This window comes from Oncorhynchus kisutch, unplaced genomic scaffold, assembly GCF_002021735.2.
Source record: "Oncorhynchus kisutch isolate 150728-3 unplaced genomic scaffold, Okis_V2 scaffold3704, whole genome shotgun sequence".
Classification (NCBI taxonomy): domain Eukaryota; kingdom Metazoa; phylum Chordata; class Actinopteri; order Salmoniformes; family Salmonidae; genus Oncorhynchus; species Oncorhynchus kisutch.
Genome location: NW_022265649.1, coordinates 25,492 through 45,876, shown reverse-complemented (window position 1 = coordinate 45,876; position 20,385 = coordinate 25,492). Strand labels below are relative to the sequence as shown.

The following is a 20,385-nucleotide window of genomic DNA, read 5'->3' as shown; positions in this document are numbered from 1 at the left end:
AGCATGATGTTTCCACCCCCATGCTTCACAGTAGGTATGGTGTTCTTTGGATGCAACTCAGCATTCTTTGCCCTCCAAACACGACGAGTTGAGTTTTTACCAAAAAGTTACAGGTGTCTTATACTGATAACAAGTTCAAACAGGTGCCATTAATACAAGTAACGAGTGGAGGACAGAGGAGCCTCTTAAAGAAGAAGTTACAGGGCTGTGAGAGCCAGAAATCTTGCTTGTTTGTAGGTGGTGACCAACTACTTAAATACTTTCTCATTGATGAAAATTACAGGCCTCTCATCTTTTTAAGTGGGAGAACTTGCACAATTGGCGGCTGACTATACTTATACCCCACTGTATATTAGCAATGCACACCACTCAGTACCCCTACTATAATTTCATGCTGCAAATTTACATATAAAATACATAACATTTTTATCTATGCAATCCCCGAAAGTAATAATCACGAGGGTACCATAAACATTAACTAGTAATGCAGCATACTCAAAGGTTAAAATGTCACCTTTCTGGTAAAAACAGTTCTAAAATGCTGATGTGTAGTCACTTGAGGACACGAGCTCAAGTACACAGTACATACAGTTGAAGTCGGAAGTTTACATACACCTTAGCCAACTACATTTAAACTCAGGTTCACAATTGCTGACATTTAATCAGAGTAAAAATTCCCTGTCTTGGGTCAGTTAGGATCACCAATTTATTTTAAGAATGTGAAATGTCAGAATAATATAGAATGTTATTTCAGCTTTTATTTCTTCCATCACATTCCCAGAAGTTTACATACACTCAATTAGTATTTGGTAGCATTGCCTTTAAATTGTTTAACTTGGGTCAAACGTTTTGGGTAGCCTTCCACAAGCTTCCCACAATAAGTTGAATTTGGGCCCATTCCTCCTTACAGAGCTGGTGTAACGGAGTCAGGTTTGTTGGCCTCCTTGCTCGCACACACCTTTTCAGTTCTGCTCACAAATGTTCTATAGGATTGAGGTCAGGGCTTTGTGATGGTCACTCCAATACCTTGACTTTGTTGTCCTAAAGCCATTTTGCCACAACATTGGAAGTATGTTTGGGGTTATTGTCTATTTTGAAGATCCATTTGCAACCAAGCCTTTAACTTCCTGACTGATGTCTTCTGGATAACATCATTTTCCTCCCTCATCATGCCATCCATTTTGTGAAGTGCACCAGTCCCTCCTGTAGCAAAGCACCCCCACAACATGATGCTGCCACCCCTGTGCTTCACAGTTGGGGTGGTGTTCTTTGGCTTGCAAGCCTCCCCCTTTCTCCTCCAAACATAGCGATGGTCATTATGGCCAAACAGTTCTATTTTTGTTTCATCAGACCAGAGGACATTTCTCCAAAAAGTACAATCTTTGTCCCCACAAACCGTATTCTGGCATTTTTGAAACAGTGGCTTCTTCCTTGCTGAGCGGCCTTTCAGGTTATGTCGATATAGGACTCGTTTTACTGTGGATATAGATACTTTTGTACCGGTTTCCTCCAGCATCTTCACATGGTCCTTTGCTGTTGTTATTGATTTGCACCAAAGTACATTCATCTCTAGGAGACAGAACGCTTCTCCTTCCTGAGCGGTATGACAGCTGCGTGGTCCCATAGTGTTTATACTTGCGTACGATTGTTTGTACAGATGAACGTGGTACCTTCAGGCATTTGGAAATTAATCTCAAGAATGAACCAGACTTGAAGTTTGAAGGTAGGCCTTGAAATACATCCACGGGTACACCTCCAATTGACTCAAATGATGTCAATTAGCCTATCAGAAGCATCTAAAGCTATGACATAATTTACTGGAATTTTCCAACCGGTTTAAAGGCAGTCAACTTAGTGTATGTAAACTTCTGACCCACTGGAATTGTGATACAGTGAATGTGAAATAATCTGTCTAATCAATTTGTTGAAAAATTACTTGTCATGCACAGAGTAGATGTCCCAACCAACCTGCCAAAACTATAGTTTGTTAAAAAGAAGTTTCTGGAGTGGTTGAAAAACGAGTTTAAATGACTTCAACGTAAGTGTATGTAAACTTCTGACTTCAACTGTATAAAAATAGACGCATTTCATATTCAGCAAAACTATAAGGCTTAAAATGACATGGTTTTTAAATATATGATTATATTATGATTATAAAACCAAACTGTAAGAGTTCACGTTCCTTATAACTGTAAAACACATGTTTGTTTAGAGTTAGAGAAAATGTGCATATTTTCTAAAGGGCCCTTGATCAAAACATCTGCCAGCACAGCTGTTAACATCTGAGCTCTAGCTTGGCTTCCAGAACTCACTAGGAACTCACCATGTATCTCATACAAATCTTGTCCATCTATTAAAGTGTTTCTGCAAAAAAAAAAAAAAAAGAACAATTATTTAGATGAATGGCTATTAATCAATGTGCTAGTGATGAAATTCTCTCCTGCTGCACTACAATGTAAGGATTGCAGGCATGTGCTTTGTCAGTGGCTGTGACGTAGGGTTCAGCAAGGAGTTGACCTGTCGGAAGAGCGAATGAAAATGGTAGGTGGGACGATCTGTGGACATCCCAGCTGGTTTCAGATTTTGCATCCTAAGCCCCCCCCCCCCCCCCCCCAAAAAATAGACTAGCGTGTCAGTGTCACCAGGGCTATCGCGCAATGCAAGCCATTTTGATCTACGGTGTCCACAGATCAATTTAAGCGAAAATGTCAGTGAGAACTTATACCAGACCCACGTAGGTCCTCTATAAAAATTGGATTTTATATCTAAGATTTCTTTTAAGTGGCCAACCCTGTTTTCTGAGAGGCCTTAACCATGAATTTAGAATATACAACATAATCACTTTAAAGTTTTAATATAAAAAAATCTTTTAATTCTGAAAGGATGACAAGAGCAGGAGTTTTTAAATACAAGTCAAATAGCAGTCCCACAAAAATGAATAGCTCAAAGCAAGAGTGGACCAGTGTGAATTCAAAGTATGACTGCATATCAACCCATGTGGGAAATCAAACCCCGGCTCTCTGGTGAGGTCAGAATCCTCATGAAAAATCCAGTTCTTTTTAAACTTGTGTAGAGTTTTTCTAAGACAGAATTTTATGGAAGGCCAAACACCTCTATTACATACCAAAAAGGGGAAAAAGACTGCTTGGATTCATTCCCCATTTTAGAGAGCAAACAGCATAGCAATACCATACAATGCCTGCTGACAAAAGGGAAAAGTGACAGCTTTGATCTGTGTATTTGCTTGTTTACAGTCCATTTCATGCACATCAGAGCAGAGACACGCTAGCTGCACATGCAATCCTAAATTCCCAAAGTCAAATCTTTTGAATGTCGTAGTATGAGAAACGTATACAATGCAAGCATCATAATGAAACCGTTCCCATCCCTGATCTTATCTAGAAAATTAAGGGGCCCAACAAAGATAGTTTTACAGTTTGGATATAAGCAATAACACACTTTGGGTAAAATATTAGAAAATAATATTAATTGGGAGATCGTGACATATCAAGCTCTTGATAAAAAATATATTTCAATAGATTACCAAACCCGTAAAAAGAAAACAAAAACTAAAGAATAAACAATTTGTACATTCTAAAGCTGAACAAGGTTAACGAAAAATTCTAAACAAAGGGAATGGAAAATCAGGAAAGGAGAAAAAGGGAGGAGAAAGAGGGAGGGGAGTGACCGGGCTTCTCAGGACAGTGGAGGGGACAGCTTTCCAGCTTTCCTCATGGAACGCAGTGCCTTCTCTCTCAGGTGCTTCTCCAGGTCGTCCAGACACTCTTCTACTTCACTGTCTGATTCCTTAAGGAAAGGTAGCATTAATTATATCATATTTCGGTTACGTTGCAAGGTAGGTGGTATGATGCTGCAGCATGCTTCATCACAGTAATAGAATAAAGGAATACATTAGCTGATGGTGCACAAGTCAACTTCTACAACCTTGTCTGACTTTGTTAATCTTGAATGAAATGCTTAGATGATATGTGAAGCATGCTAAAACCCCTCAGTAAATCAGAAGAGTAGACTTCACCTTTTTTGGGTTGGAGGCTGCGTCGCCCTCCATCCCCTGGTTCTCCTGGTCATCCCCAGCAGCAACCGGCACATCACACTTCTCCTTCTTGTGTTTCTTGTGCTTCTTATGCTTCTTCTCCTTCTTGTGTTTCTTTTCCTTCTTCTTCTTCTTGTTTTTCTTTCCTCCAGGCTCAGTGTCAGAATTCTGAGAAAGGGATTACAAAGCAATACCACGAGTGAGTAAGTATTTCGTTGGCATTTAGTGAGAAGGGCCAAGCAGAGGGCATGATGACCTTCATTGGTTAAACCTCTTCACAAAAAGTTATGGTATTGGTGCCCAGAAACACACACCAGCTTTTACTCACAGGTGAACTCCCCTCTATCTAGCCACTTAGTTGAGTCAAACAAAATGTTTAATCTCACATCGTACTATTAACAAATAGCAGCTTTAAAAACTCACCTTGTTTGGAGAAGGGCTGCCAGAGCCGCTGCTGGCCTTTTTAGCCGGGGGTGCAGGTGGGGATCCACTGGCTGAGTGGCCTGGAGAAGGGGAGCCTGAAGCTGGCCGTTTCAGGGCTCCTGGTTTAGGGGAACCAGACAGTGACCTTGATGACACTCTCCTCATCGGCTGGGGGCTCTGAGAGGCTCTGATAAGGAGAAACCGGAGAGAAAAGGTGTGATATATCTGGAACGTACACTGAATGTACAAACATTAGGAACACCTTTTTCCATGACAAACTGACCAGGTGAAAGCTATGATCCCTTTTTGATGTCACTTGTTAATTCCACTTAAAAACGAGTGTAGATGAAGTGGAGGAGACAAGTTACCTTCTTATGTTTGGGGGGGCAGTATTGAGTAGCTTGGATGAATAAGGTGCCCAGAGTAAACTACCTGCTCCTCAGTCCCAGTTGCTAATATATGCATATTACTATTTGTATTGGACAGAAAACAGACGTTTCTAAACTGTTTGAATGATGTCTGTGAGTATAACAGAACTCATATGGCAGGCAAAAACCGGAGAAATAATCCAACCAGGAAGTGGGAAATCTGAGGTCGATTTTTAACTCAGCCCCTATTGAAGTTAGTGGGATATTGGTCATGTTGCACTTCCTAAGGCTTACACCAGATGTCAACTGTCTTCAGAAACTTGTTTGAGGCTTCTACTATGAAGGGGGGCTGAATGAGAGGGGAATAAGTCAGAGGTCTGCCAGCAGTCAACCGCTGGTCACGTGCATTTCACATGAGATATCTCCCGTTCCTTTGCTTTTCTGAAGACAAAGGAATTCTCCGGTTGGAATATTAATGAAGATTTGTTAAAAACATCCTAAAGAATAATTCCATACATCGTTTGACAAGTTTCTACGGAAACTAACAGAACTTTGACATTTCGTCTGCAACTAGTGAATGCGCTTCGTGAGTTTTGATTTGTTTACCAAACGCGCTAACAAAAGTAGCTATTTGGACATAAATGACATTATCGAACAAATCAAACATTTATTGTGGAACTGGGATTCCTGGAAGTGCATTCTGATGAAGATCAAAGGTAAGTGAACATGTAATGTTATTTCTGACTTCTGTTGACTCCAACATGGCAGATATCTGTATTTGTTTGTCTGAGAGCCGTACTCAGATTATTGCATGGTTTGCTTTTTCCGTAAAGTTTTTTTGGAAATCTGACACAGCGGTTGCATTATAGCATTTTTAAGCCTTAAGACATGAATTGTGTATGTGTGCCATTCAGAGGGTAACTGGGCAAGAAAAACTACTTAAATGCCTTTGAACGGAGTATGGTGGGTGTGAGGCGCACCGGTTTTGAGTGTCTCAAGATCTTCAACGCTGCTGGGTTTTTCATGCTCAACAGTTTCACGTGTGTATCAAGAATGGTCCATGAACCAAAGCACATCCAGCCAACTTGACAACTATGGAAAAGCATTGGAGTCAACATGGGCCAGTATCCCTGTGGAATGCTTTCGACACCTTGTGGAGTCCATGGCCCAACAAATTGAAGATGTTGAGGACAAAAGGGGGTGCAGCTCAATGTTAGAAAGGTGTTCCTAATGTTTTGTACACTCAGCGTACATCTAATAGTGGTGGGAGTTATTGATGTGCAGCAGAAGCTATTGCGTTAATAAGGCCAATTAGAGGCTGCTTACCTCTGGTTCTTGCGGGGCTCTGGTGTCCGGGACACCCTGCGGATTGCCCTGTTGCCGTGTGAGGGGGACACCTGGCGCCTCTGTCCAGGTGGAGAGGTGTCAAAGCGCCCCTGAGGACTGGTCCGGCCACGGTTGGCAGGGGAAGGGGACAGGCGGTTACTGTGAGCAAGGGGGGGTGAGCGAGTGTCCCGGCCTGGTCGGTTGGATGGGAGCATGGGGCTTCTCCTGTGTCTGGGGGGAGAGGTGGATGAGGGAGGTGTGCGTCTCTTTTGGGGAGGGGGACTCCTGCGCTTAGGGGACCTGGAGGGACGGCGCTTGGGCACCGGGGATAGGCGTTTGGGAGAGGGAGACCCTGACAGCCTTCTTTTCTGTGGGCCCAAAGGAGTGGGGCTGTATCGCCGCTGGATGGGTGGAGAGTACCGTCTGGGGGAGGGGGAGCGTCTGCGAGGTGGTGGAGAGGGAGACCTGGGGTAACAGAGAGGACATACGAGACAAGTTATTTTTTGAATCTCAGGTGTGGTGCACTGAATTCTGGAGAATTCTCAGTAATGAGGGAACCTAAAACAAGAAGGCGTCAAGTCTTTTACCTGCGCCTAGGAGGAGGAGAGGGAGATCTGCGACGCCTTGGGGGAGATCTGCGTCCTCCGGGGGAAGGAGAGCGTCTTTTTCTGTAGAGGGAAAACAAAGACTTACATGAGGAATGCATGTGGGACAGACAGTGTAGTGTGTGTGTCTTATTGGTATGGGAAAAACATCCAAAATCTATAATCATGACTGCATTAGAGAACTGTCCGTAGCTAACCTCGGGGAGCCGTCCCGGTGTCGTCTCCTGGGGGAGGAGGGAGAGTGACTGCGCCGCCGCCTGACATCCCCGTTCCTCGCCACTGGCCCCCTGCCCGGCCTCTTGGACCCCTCACCTTCTGAGGATGATGATGATCCAGCCTCTGTTACCAATCCGAAAGAAAACAGCACACGTCATTTCACAGTAGCAACATGTGGATGTTCCAAAGGGGGAAAAACCCCACTTAGGTGGGGCTTAGGACCCATAAGATGAGGGTGCAAGACGAGGACCCTCAAGATGAGGGTGCAAGACGAGACGGACACAGAGTGGGTTAGAAAAAAAAGATGGGGTGAGCTGGGGAACACAATAAAAAATGCTTGTAACCTGAAGACGTTTCCCGATTCTGCCTGCGATACTGACGTCGCTGCTGCACAGAATCGGCTGTAGCCCCCTCTGAAATGCAAAGCAGTGAGTCCCCATTCAGAGCTATAGAAAACCGCTAAAAACACAACCATCCACCCACGGTGCATCACACCAGACCGAGACAGACAGGCACTAGAAGGAACACACACCTGACTCTGATGCCTCAGACTGCCTGGGTTTCGGACCAGGGGACGGTGAATCGTTCCTCGTTCCTGGTTTCTTCTTTGACCCTGAAAATCAAAACTGTTTTAGTTGCCAGAATCTTTCCAGCAAGAACACTCATTCACAAATACAAATGCTTGTATAACACTAGTAGTAGGAGTGACATCATGCTTGAAGAGGATGCTTGCTGCAGCCTGAAAAGAGGTTTATGATTCAGCAGTTTCCATTAGCCAAGGCCTGCCAGTAAGGCCTCAGTGTCCCACTTCTGTAACCAGGCCTGCCTAGGAAAAGTTATCCAGGGATTTGAGATTAAGTAATGTAAACAGTTTCCAGGTCACTGATTGTATAGACATAAACCCTTCCTCTAAAAGAGCATCCAGGAATGGTTGTGTATCACACTCCCACTGACTGATCATGTGACAAGACGGTCACTATGAGGTGAGGGAGTCCCATGTTTGAAAGGTGAGGAAGTTGGATAGGGCTGAGTTCATTACAGACCATTGTTGATGCAGTCCCAAAATGTTTTGCATGTCTGCAGTCAAGTTAAAGATACTCATAAAAAAAAATGTTTTAACTGTCACGTCATCATAATGCAAAATGCCAATATCTTGAAAACTTGACATGCACAACACTGGGACTGTATCAACAGTGGACTAATGAAAAAAACACCAAAACATAGAATATCCACCCGGAATATGCACTATGTAGAAATCGCACCGCCATTTCCTGGTTGCTAAAATTTGAATAGTTCGCCTAATTTCAGGTTGTGTGACAAAACAAGCACGTATAGTGTAGAGAATTATTGAACCATCTAAACTGCTGTAAAATATATTTTCCATATACAAAAACTGCATTTTCAGCCGGTGTACAAAACTTCTTAGACTTGCTTTCAATGAGAATGACACAGCTATAACCAGTGGAGTACACTACTTAAGTAATACCTTCAAGTTCTTTTTACTTAAGTAATTTTTTGGGGTACCTGTAGTAGAGGTCGACCGATTAAATCGGAATGGCCGATTAATTCGGGCCGATTTCAAGTTATAACAATAGGGAATTGGTATTTTTGGGCACCATTTTTTTTTTACACCTTTATTTAACTAAGTAAGAACACATTCTTATTTTCAATGACGGCCTAGGAACGAACGGTGGGTTAACTGCCTCGTTCAGGGGCAGAATGACAGATTTTCACCTTATCAGCTCGGGGGTTCCAATCTTGCAAACTTACAGTTAACTAGTCCAACGCAATAACGACCTGCCTCTCTCGTTGCACTCCACAAGGAGACTGCCTGTTACGCAAATGCAGTAAGCCAAGGTAAGTTGCTAGCTAGCATTAAACGTTTCTTATAAAAAAAACAATCAATCATAATCACTAGTTACCTAGTAATATCAACCATGTGTAGTTATTATCTAGCATGTCCTGTGTTGCATACAATCTGACAGAGCATACAAGCATACAAGTATCTGACTGAGCGGTGGTAGGCAGAAGCAGGCGCGTAAACATTCAGTCAAACAGCACTTGTGTGTTTTGCCAGCAGCTCTTCGTTGTGCGTCAAGCATTGCGCTGTTTATGACTTCAAACCTATCAACTCCCAAGATGAGGCTGGTGTGACCGAAGGGAAATGGCTGGCTAGTTAGCATGCGCTAATAGCGTTTCAAACTTCACTCGCTCTGGAGCCTTGGGGTGGTTGTTTCCCTTGCTCTGCATGGGTAACGCTGCTTTGATGTGGTGACTGTTGTCGTTGTGTTGCTGGTTCGAGCCCAGGGAGGAGCGAGGAGAGGGACGGAGGCTTACATGTTCAATAATGGGTTAACATTATTTTTGAATGACTGCTCAATCGCTCTATCCTACATATCCAATTATCTGTAAGGTCCAACAACAAAATGTGGAATAAGTCAAGGGGTATGAATACTTCCTGCAGGCACCGTAGCGACATTTACATGACAAAAAAAAGTTCAAGTTAGTTTAAGGAAATCCGTCTAAATAAACACGTCCCTTTTTCAGGACCCCATCTTTCAAAGATAATAAATCCAAATAACTTCACAGATCTTCAATGTAAAGGGTTTAAACACTGTTTCCCATGCTTGTTCAATGAACCATATACAATTCATGGTCGCAGTGGCAGACCACGTGTAACAACACTTGCACAGGATCGGTACACCCGAACATCACACCTGCAGGACAGGTATAGGATGGCAACAACTGCCGGAGTTACATCAGGAACGCACAATCCCTCCATCAGTGCTCAGACTGTCCGCTATAGGCTGAGAGAGGCTGGACTGAGGGCTTGTAGGCCTTTTGTAAGGCAGGTCCTCACCAGACCAGCAACAACGTCGCCTATGGTCACAAACCCACCGTTGCTGGACCAGACAGGACTGGCACAAAGAGCTCTTCACTGCCGAGTTGCGGTTTTGTCTCACCAGGGGTGATGGTCAGATTCGCGTTTATGGTCGAAGGAATGAGCGTTACACCGAGGCTCGTACACTGGAGCGGGATTGATTTGCAGGTGGAGGGTCCGTCGTGGTGTGTCACAGCATCGGGCTGAGCTTGTTGTCATTGCAGGCAATCTCAACACTGCGCGTTACAGGGAAGACATCCTCCTCCCTCATGTGGTACCCTTCCTGCAGGCTCATCCTGACATGAGCCTCCAGCATGACAATGCCACCAGCCATACTGCTCGTTCTGTGCGTGATTTCCTGCAAGACAGGAATGTCATTGTTCTGCCATGTCCAGCGAAGAGCCCGGATCTCAATCCCATTGAGCACATCTGGGACCTGTTGGATCCGATGGTGAGGGCTAGGGCCATACCCCCCAGAAATGTCAGAAAACTTGCAGGTGCCTTGGTGGAAGAGTGGGGTAACATCTCACAGCAAGAACTAGCAAATCTGGTGCAGTCCATGAGGAGGAGATGCTCTGCAGTACTTAATGCAGCTGGTGGCCACACCAGATACTGACTGTTACTTTTGATTTTGACCCCCCCCCCCCCCCCCCCCCTTCGTTCAGGGACACATTATTCCATTTCTGTTAGTCACGTCTGTGGAACGTGTTCAGCCAATGTCTCGGTTGTTGAATCTTGTTATGGTTCTACAAATATTTACACAGGTTAAGTTGAAAATAAACGCATTTGACAGTGAGGACGTTTCCTTTTTATTTTATTTTATTCATTAGGCCCTAATCTATGGATTTTACATGACTGGGAATACAGATATGCATCGGTTGGTCACAGATACCTTAAAAGAAAGGCCCCTAGATCAGAAAAACAGTTTGTATCTGGTGTGACCACCATTTGCTTTACGCAGTGCAACATCTCCTTCGCATAGAGTAGATCATGCTGTTAATTGTGTCCAGTTAAATGCTGTCCCACTGCTCTTCAATGGCTGTGCCAAATTGCTGGTTATTGGCGGGAACTGAAACATGCTGTCGTACACGTCGATCCAGAGCATCCCAATGGGTGACATATCTGGTGAGTATACAGGCCATGGAAGAACTGGGACATGAATATAATAATATATGCCATTTAGCACACATTTATCCATAACATTTTACAGTCATGCATGCATACATTTTACATATGGGTGGTTCCAGGAATTGCGTACAGACCCTTGCGACATGGGGCCGTGCATTATTTTGCTGAAACATGAGGTGATGTCAGCGGATTAATTGCATGACAATGGGCCTCAGGATCTCGTCACGGTATCTATGCATTCAAATTGACATTGATAAAGAGCAATTATTTTCTTTACCCGTAGCTTATGCCTGCCCATACCATAACCCCACCATGGGGCACTCTGTTCACAACGTTGACATCAGCAAACCACTCACATATGGCAAACAGCGTGTATGGCTCTGCCTCTGTCCTTGTACAGGTGAAACCAGGATTCATCCATGAAGGGCAAACTTCTCTAGAGTGCCAGTGGCCATCGAAGGTGAGCTTTTGCCCACTGAAGTCAGTTACGACGCTGAACTGCAGTCAGTTCAAGACCATGGTGAGGACGGCGATTATGCAGATGAGCTTCCGTGAGAAGTTTTCTGACAGTTTGTGCAGATATTCTATGGTTGTGCAAAGCCATCGTTTCAACAGGTGTAATGACCATGCTGTATAATCATCTTCCTGATATGCCACAGCTGTCAGTTGGATGGATTATCTTGGCAAAGGAGAAATGCTCACAAACAGGGATGTAAACAAATTTTTACACAACATTTTAAATAAGCTTTTTGTGCATATGGAAACATTTTTTGGATCTTTTATTTCAGCCCATGAAACATGGGACTAACACTTCACATGTTGCAATTATAATTTTGTTTATTATGGAATGGAGAAAAGTAAGTAGAACTAACATACCAGCTGATCTGGATGGGGAGGCTGAGGCCCGGCCCTTTCTGGCCCGCGGGGAGGCAGAGCGTTGAGTCTTCCCTGAGGGGCTGCCATTGGGGGCTCTTCTCCTGGAGGGGCTGAGGGAGGGGTCAGCTGCATGGCCGCGGGGCTGTTTTCTGGGTGGTGTGGTTGACGGTCTCTTCATTGCCTTCTTATGAGGTGAGTGAGACGTGGAGCTGCTCCCAGAGGATGATGGGGAGCGAGAGCGCCGTCTATGGGATACAAACAGAACAAATCAACCACAACTGCTTTTTGGTAAGGTAGCTAGTTAATTCCGAAAGGCTGTTAATGACAGCTTCAGTGACAGGCACTTCTGCAACACTTCTATGGCCCCCCCACTCACCTGCGGACAGGGGAGCGACTGCGCCTGTGTCTGGGGCCTGGAGGGCCACGTCTGGGGGGGCTCCTACGACGAGGGGACAACCGTCTCCTGGGGCTCGGCCTCCGCCGGGGGGAGTAAGACCTGGAGCGTGATCTGGGTCGTCTGCGGGAGCGGGAATGGGAGCGAGAGCGGTGGTGGGGCCTGTCTCTCCTGCTGTCCTTCTCCCTTTCCCTGGGCTTGGGCCTCTCCTTTTTAGGAGCCTTATCTGGGGAGGGTTCTTTGACCTCAGTCACAGAGTCAGGTACCACAACCACAGTGTCCGGCTTTAACACATCACTGGAAAATTAAAACATACTACAAATTAGATTACATTTTGAAGTCAAGAATAGAATCAACAATCCGGACAAATCCCATCCCTGCATATTTCCAGATACAGTCGGTGCCCAAACCTTTCCCTTACCTGGTGGAGGAGGCCTCCTGAATGACTGGCTCAGGTATGGTGCTCTCTGAGGTGTCTGGCTCAGGCTGGGGCTCCTCAGTGCTCTGGGGCAGGGTAACACTGACAAGGGTGACAGCTGGGGCTGGTGGTGGAGGGGAGCTGCTGGGACTTGGCTTACGCCTCGGTGAGCGGGAGTGACTGCGCTTCCTCTCCCTCTTCACTGGAGATCGTCGCCGTGGAGACTGTGACCTTGACTTCCTCCTGTACCACAACAACATAAAAGCCAATGCCATATGAACTCTTTTATTGATTGAGGTCGACTTCCAAGTGCTTTTATTTACTGCGATTCTCACCTTCTGGGGCTCTCCCTTTCTCGGTTTTCCTTTTCCTTCTTCTCATCATCAATCTTCTTCAGAGAAGCAAGCTTCTCTTGCTCAATCTGCAACAGACAACAGCATGCGAGGTCAAATCAGTAAAACACTGTACAAATTAGGGCTGCACGATTAAATCGAAATCAATTCAAAATTGCAATCTCTGATAAAACAAAAACTAGACTATGGTGCCTCCTCCAATGAGATGCGCTAGACTCCGTTCACACGCAGAGGATGCTGACCAATCACAAGCTTGCGCTCACTCTCACATGCTGGTCAATCTTTAAGTGTCCCCTTAAAACATGCAGTTAGCTGCAGGTGAGGAGAGAAAGTGCTTCCCCTCCAAAATGTGTGAAACACGACTGCAGCTAGTGCTAACGAAAAGAAAACAGCCACCCGTAGACCAGGGTTTTCGTTAGGAAAATTTGTCTACACTGTATTTCTGATCAAGTTTATGTTCCTTTAAAATGGACCAAAAATGTGCTTTAGAAGGACTTAGGACATTTCTAAGTGACCCCAAACTTTTGAACGGTAGTGTTGTGTAATGATCCTATCTATCAACCATGTTGGAAAATATGTCTCATTTAGTTGTGTTTATTTAGCACCGTATGTATTCATTCATATGATCTCATTTTAGAAGTGATGTTCTCTATCCCGACACTTGTTTTAACCGTGAATTAAGTATAACCAGTGTTAGAAAATGTCAATATCGCGCAAAAAATTATCACGTCTAAATCGTTCAGCCCCAATACAAATACACATGCCTGACAAGGTTGTGATTGTGTCTGGTTGCTTACCTGTCTCTGTTTGATCTCCTCTTTCTTCTGCTCTAGGAAGGCGGAGGGGATACCGGCGATGTTGTCCTGAGCGCTGAGCAGCAGAGGCCACAGGTCCCTCATGAACTCTCGGGCATTCTTCCCATTCAGGAAGCCAGTCAGGTTGATCTGCATCATCTTACTGTCCGGGTGCTGCAACACACACACACCAAGGGAGAGAGAAAGACAACATACCAATTTAACACGGGGGGAGAACTCACAAGAGTGAAAGGAGGGGGAGGGGGGGTCTCGCTCAGGCGACTGCCCCCCCTTTGTTTCCTCACTAAGCTACACCTGCCTGCTAAATAATAGCAGCCATCCTCATAAAACAATAGCTACAGTATGACACCTGTGCCCCAACACAGACTGCTTCACGACAACAAACTTTGTTCTGTTGACTTGAGGCTGTGATAAAATTGTGCAATTCAACATTTTTATCGCCACCCCATTAGTTAGGTAATTGAAACCTGAAACTGAGAATATCTGAGGGGAGACAAAACTAGAACATCATCCATGTATAAGCACCCCCACTGCATGCATTAAGGCAGTTTCCTTAAAATATTCTGAAAAATAAATCCCCCACCCATCACTAACATTTATCAATTATGATAGTTATTTTCTATCAGATATCTTTCCCTGCCAGTCTTCCCACTAGTTACCCTGCCCTGTTGTTCTCGGTCTCCCCAGTCTACTCTTTGAGAGATTAACAGATATCCACAAAACAGAGTGCATCAAAACCCAACACTGCGAGTACAGTCCCGGTGTCCTCAGCGTGTCCCGCAGGATCAGTGGGTATGGAGCGCCCGAGTCTCCTGCAGAAAGAGACGCTCCCTTGGCTTGCTTCCGACTCCCTAGTGCTTGAGACTCAACCACCTTGAGTTTATTGTTATATCATTTATCTAAATTGCAAGAGACGAACAAGCAATAATGAGTGCACAAGACATTTGAAAGGGGTTTTATTTCAACATGTAGGTCAAGAATTAAAGTTAGATACCCCTTTACCTCACTAACAATGACGATTAAGGACTTGTCTTATCATTACTGTGCTGTTAACCTCTCTAGGCTAGGGGACGGTATTGTCAAGCCCGGATGAAAAGCGTGCCCAAAGTAAACGTCCTGTTACTCAGGCCCAGAAGCTAGGATATGCATATTATTAGTAGATTTAGATAGAAACGTCAGTGTTTTCTAAAACTGTTTGAATGATGTCTGAGTATAACAGAACTTATTTGGCAGGCGAAACCCCAAGGACAAAACATCCAGATTTTTTTTTTAGGTCACGCTTTTTCAATGTGTTTTCTATGTGGATCTAGATTTCTAAGGAACTTGCTTGCAGTTCCTATCGCTTCCACTGGGTGTCAACAGCCGTTAGAAATTGGTTGATGTTTTTCCTTTGAGAATTTAAGAAGTAGGGCTGTTCAGAACGAAGGTCGAGTCTAGTGTACTGATGTGGTTGGGGCACACAACCTGAAAGCTCGCTCCACTTTGTTTTCATTCGATATTGAACACAGTTTATCCAGTCTTAAATTTGATTGATTATTTACGGTAAAAAAATACCTAAAGTTGTATTAGGAAAGTTGTTTGAAATGTTTGGACAAAGATTACAGGTAACTTATTAGATATTTTGTAGTCATGTTGCGCGAGTTGGAACCGGTGTTTTTCTGGATCAAACGCACCAAATAAATTGACATTTGAGATATAATGACGGAATTAATCGAACAAAAGGACAATTTGTGATGTTTATGGGACATATTGGAGTGCCAACGGAAGAAGCTCTTCAAAGGTAAGGCATGAATTATATTGTTATTTCTGAGTTGTGTGTCACGCCTGGCGGCATGAAATACGATTGTCTGTGTTTGATGGGGCGCTGTCCTCAGATAATAGCATGGTTTGCTTTCGCCGTAAAGCCTTTTTGAAATCTGACACCGTGGCTGGATTAAAAAGAAGTTTAGCTTTACTTTGACATATTGCATGTGTATTTTCAAGAATGTTATATTTACAATTCTGTTGTTTGAATTTGGCACCCTGCACTTTCCCTGGATGTTGGTCAGGTGGGACGGTAGCGTCCCATCTAGCCTAGAGAGGTTAAAGCATTTAGCTTAAAAAACCCACCCCTCAAAAGATAACAGCACAGAAAAGAAATCAAGTCGGTAAGAGGTAGCTGAATGTTATTTTCCCTCCAAGTATTAGGCTAGGTTCACTAAAACAGATAGTAAGAGAACTTACAGGATTGCAGCAACACCTTTGTATGAATATAAAGCATCCTAGGGTTGTTGGGAGTCATTTGTTCATTAAAAAATAACTGTTGTTTATCAATACCCTTGAACATTTCCTCTGGGGTTTCATCCAGTTAATTATGTCATTTCCCCTTGAAGTCATGTTTTATAGGCCAAATGCTAGTTAAGCTGGGGGGAGAAATGTGGTAGAATGCACAAGTATAATTTTAACCATGCGATTAGATTTCCCAACTTGAGGGCAATTTTAAGGAGGAGCAAATGACAATGTAACAATGTGGAAACAACTTTGGACATCTAGTGCACTGATTTATTTCTGCAGACCAGGGTCCATGTGCATTGTAGTATTCAAAAATCACTTAGTGGGCTAGGTAATAATGTTTAAAGCACAGTCTTGCCACAGCCCAGATTGAAGATACTACGGATGTAATTTTAATATAAACTAATTAAATGAGGATCATTAGTCTAAAGTTCAACTGTATTCTCAGTCAACTTTTTTCACCATCCAAAGACAGGCTAGAGGAGATAAAGAAAAACTAGCGGTGCGATTCAAAAGTATATAGAGAAAATGGCATTGTCCAAGTGTTTCTATCACTAGCATGTTGATCCCTGAACATAACTCACCTCAAACCACACACTGCATCAGGGAGAGTTGGGCTCAGTGACACTTTGGGCTCAGCAGAGAGCTAATAAGGTGTTGGTGCTATACTTCTGATGCAAGGTATAACATCCATATTGGTTCAGGCCTTTTGAATCATAAATCACATCATCATTAGAAAACTGTGGCACAAAGGCACTGTCACATATCACAGCAAAAACTTTGGGTCATTCAAATTATGTATATTGGACACCGGTGGTCGCTCTTTCCCCCATCTGCATTTATATTGTGTCTTATCAATACACTTGATTAAATCAACCTCTCTTTGCCTTGTATTAAGTTAACAAATAACATCTGATGTACATACAAGAACAGGAAGGAATTGGAGTCAATAGTATTACCTTTTCTTCCAGCTGGTTAAATATAAATTCTATGACGACATCATCCTCGAAACCCAGGATCTCTGTCACTCGCTGAGTGATCCAAGGTTTGACGACCTCCAGGTTCACCTTGGTCATATCCACCTAGGGGAGGAAGAACCAGGAAGACGTTCAAACACATTCCTAACTTCAACCCATTGCACACTTAAAGGGATATGTAGAGATTTTGACAATGAGCCCCTTTATCTACTTCTCCAGTCAGATGAACTTGTGGATTCCATTTTTATGTCTCAGAGTCTAGTATGAAGTAAGTTTGAGGTAACTAGTTTCGTGAGCCAATGCCAACTAGTAATAGTGCAATGACTGGAAGTCTATGGCCATCTGTTAGCATGGATACCCATAGACTTCCAGTCATTGCGCCAGCGCTATTTAGCAACTTCCTTCAAACTGCATGCAGACTTAAAAATGGCATCCACCAGTTCATCGGACTCTGGAGAAGTAGGTAAAGGGCATCCCTTTAAACCAAATTAGGCAATATATTAGTTAGGGCTATTACCATATTTACTTGTGGGGGAATTTCAATTCAATTAAAAGATGTGCTTTGATGAGTGTTATTTATACCTTCTTTTCCAGACATTCTGCAAATTTCAGTTGCTTTAGAAGTTTCTTCTGCTTGTTGCTGAAGCGATTGTCCTGTTCTGCACTTGTGCCCTGTAAGAAACAAAAACAAACTATTACAATAAATGTTTGTTCTTGTCCATGCCGCAGACACTTAGCCGAGGAACGCTAAACTCCGTTTTCTTATACCGAGGCAGAGTAGTCACGCGATTTGCTAGCAACAACATTGCGCTACGTGTACATGAACAGGAATGATTCCATATCAAACTGATTATGGCAGCAGGCAGATTATGCAAGTCATGTAAACATACTTTGCTCATCGTAAACTGACGTACAGTCAAAATCTAAGTAAGCATACACCAATTTAAACAGCTGGTTTTCTGAGCAATCTCAAATTATTAGGACATGTAAACACCTTAAAAACAGCGCTCCAGCAGTGTATTTCATCTGAGCACGTGCACGGCACAAGTTGTGCAAGCCTGCCCCTTTAGCACAAGTTTAGGGAGTTCGGAACAATGGATGACTCTTATAAAGTTTGTATGTGGAGACTATTTCTATGTCCAAACTCAATCATATATACTTCCCAAAAATAACCTGGTCACTGTGGTATAACGTTTATTTTGAGTGGCAATTTTCTGCATTTAACAGTGTGCCATCAGGTAGCTTGATTTCAGAAGTGTTCATGTAAAGAGGATTGTTTGGGAATCGGTTCTTCTTGTAAAGTATGGTAACGTGTAAAAAAATATTATATTAATCTGACTATCCACAATAATCGCATTATTGTGTGCATGTAACATTAACCGTACTCATTGAGTCACCATCGGTCAATAGGCTTTCCTGTACCTGTTTGTCCTGTACAACTGCGGTCCATAAGCGGGGTGCTGAAATTCACTTTTAATATAAACGTTTACTTAATACAACAGACTTTTTACTAATTTGTGTTAAATTAGTGAAAAGACGGTAATTGTATTTTATTTAAAAAGTATGACTTTCACCATCGCGCGGAAGGACAGCAGTTGTACTGGACAAACATTTACAGGTAAACGTTTTCAGAATTGACATTCTTACAATTATCTACTGACGGTGACTCGATGTTTTTCGCAGTAACGTTAAATCGCGCCACCATCAACACTCAATTCCGCCTCGATGTAAGAGAACGTCAGCTAATGTTAGCTACGTCACAACAGTTAAACATAACGTTAGATAGCCGACTTTAGAAACATGTGACCCATATACAAGTAAATTATGTAGAAATTAAGTCCCTAATATGATCACTTATTATGGAGAATAAACGTCAGTTTGTTGCTAGCTAACGTTAGTGTTAATCTCGATGTGCGATAAGGCCCGAGTACTGTAACATGCTCAGCCCGACTAACGTTACAGTAGTATGGCTAGAATTATACAAACCCATTTTGCAACCAAGTCTTATACTAGGTAACACATTATTGTAGTTATCACCCTTAACTACATCAGTAATGACAATCATTTGAAAATGGGAACACACAACATACGCACAATTTATCGGTTAGCTTCAATCCAACATATCTATAGCTAAGCTAGTTTGCTAACAGTTAGCTGGATAACTTGCAGCCGCCATCTTTACATTAGCTCCTCATTGCAGCGGAATGGCGCACGAGCTCGTCCGTCTACAACGGTACATACTTACAAATACAAACGAATATATTATACATTTGGAACACAATTTCACGAGTAATAGTATAACTTTAAATATCTTACGCGGAAGAAACCCGCGTCCATGTTATACGTTGAGAAAGATGTAAAAGTGGGTGTTGGTGGAGTCTGGAGAAAGACGTGCTCACAGCGCTGTCCACGACCTGCTAACAAAACCCCAAGATACAGCGCGCGACAGGACTCCTCCTTCTCAGCAGAACGGAAGCAGCGATGACGAGAACAACAGGTCCTTCTACACTTTTTCTGAAAGACGCTAGTCAGATTCCCTTAACGATTAATGTGATTAGAATCCTTTTCCAACGCATCTGGACTGCATCACAGTGCTAGAGGCGTCACTACAGACCCGGGTTCGATCCCCGGCTATATCACAACCGGCCGTGATTTCAGTCTAGAGGCTTACAAAATGTTAACCCTCTTATTAAAAACCCAGAGAAGAAGCTTAATCAATGGCTACAGAGGGACTTATCTTTAAAAGGAAGAGTCCTAATAACAAAGGCTGAGGGTATCTGTAGGCTAGCATATGCCGCTCTATCTTTATATCTTGACGATAAAATAAGCAGAGATAGACCAGATGCTTTTCATCTTTCTGTGGAGAAACTGTACACATTACATTAGGAAAACTTTTGTAATGAACACTTATGAGTATGGTAGGGTGAATTTTCTGGACTTTACTACCTTATATAATACCTTTAAGATCAATTGGATAAAACAATTCCTAAGAAGACACACTTCCATGTGGAACTTTATTCCTCATCATGTCTTCTCTACTTTTGGTGGCCTTTACTTCATGTTGATTTGCAGTTATAATATTGACAAAGTTCCAGTGAAACTCTTGTTTTTCATCAGAAGGTTTTCTTGTCATGGTCCTTCATTTCTAAGCATAATCTTTCTCCACACAGATACTATATATAGAATAAACGGGATATATTGTGTAAAAATAATTCTTTGTTTTTAGAATATTGTTTCCGAAATAATATCCTATTGGTGAGCCAACTTGTAAATGCAGAGG

At 43.1% G+C, this 20,385-nt stretch overlaps 1 protein-coding gene across 10 annotated transcripts; it reads right to left on the bottom strand.

The window, feature by feature from the left end:
• Nucleotides 1-2,838: 2,838 nt before the first annotated feature.
• On the bottom strand, nt 2,839-19,555 carry LOC109903963 (serine/arginine repetitive matrix protein 1). Of its 10 annotated transcripts, none has more exons than XM_031820835.1 (17): nt 19,422-19,552; nt 17,688-17,777; nt 17,088-17,210; nt 16,713-16,834; nt 13,840-14,010; nt 13,025-13,110; nt 12,693-12,932; nt 12,254-12,568; nt 11,878-12,122; nt 7,525-7,605; nt 7,337-7,405; nt 6,974-7,115; nt 6,759-6,839; nt 6,172-6,636; nt 4,478-4,664; nt 4,037-4,222; nt 2,839-3,807 (listed from the first exon to the last, which is right to left on the bottom strand). In XM_031820835.1, the coding sequence occupies exons 5-17, from the start codon at nt 13,993-13,995 to the stop codon at nt 3,697-3,699; spliced, it is 2,364 nt and encodes a 787-aa protein (XP_031676695.1). In that variant the 5' UTR covers nt 13,996-14,010; nt 16,713-16,834; nt 17,088-17,210; nt 17,688-17,777; nt 19,422-19,552; the 3' UTR covers nt 2,839-3,696. The 10 variants fall into 10 exon arrangements, with proteins under 10 accessions (XP_031676695.1, XP_031676699.1, XP_020356588.1 ...); XM_031820839.1 differs by having other exon boundaries at nt 2,839-3,800; XM_020500999.2 differs by lacking the exon at nt 16,713-16,834 and having other exon boundaries at nt 19,422-19,554.
• Nucleotides 19,556-20,385: the final 830 nt, after the last annotated feature.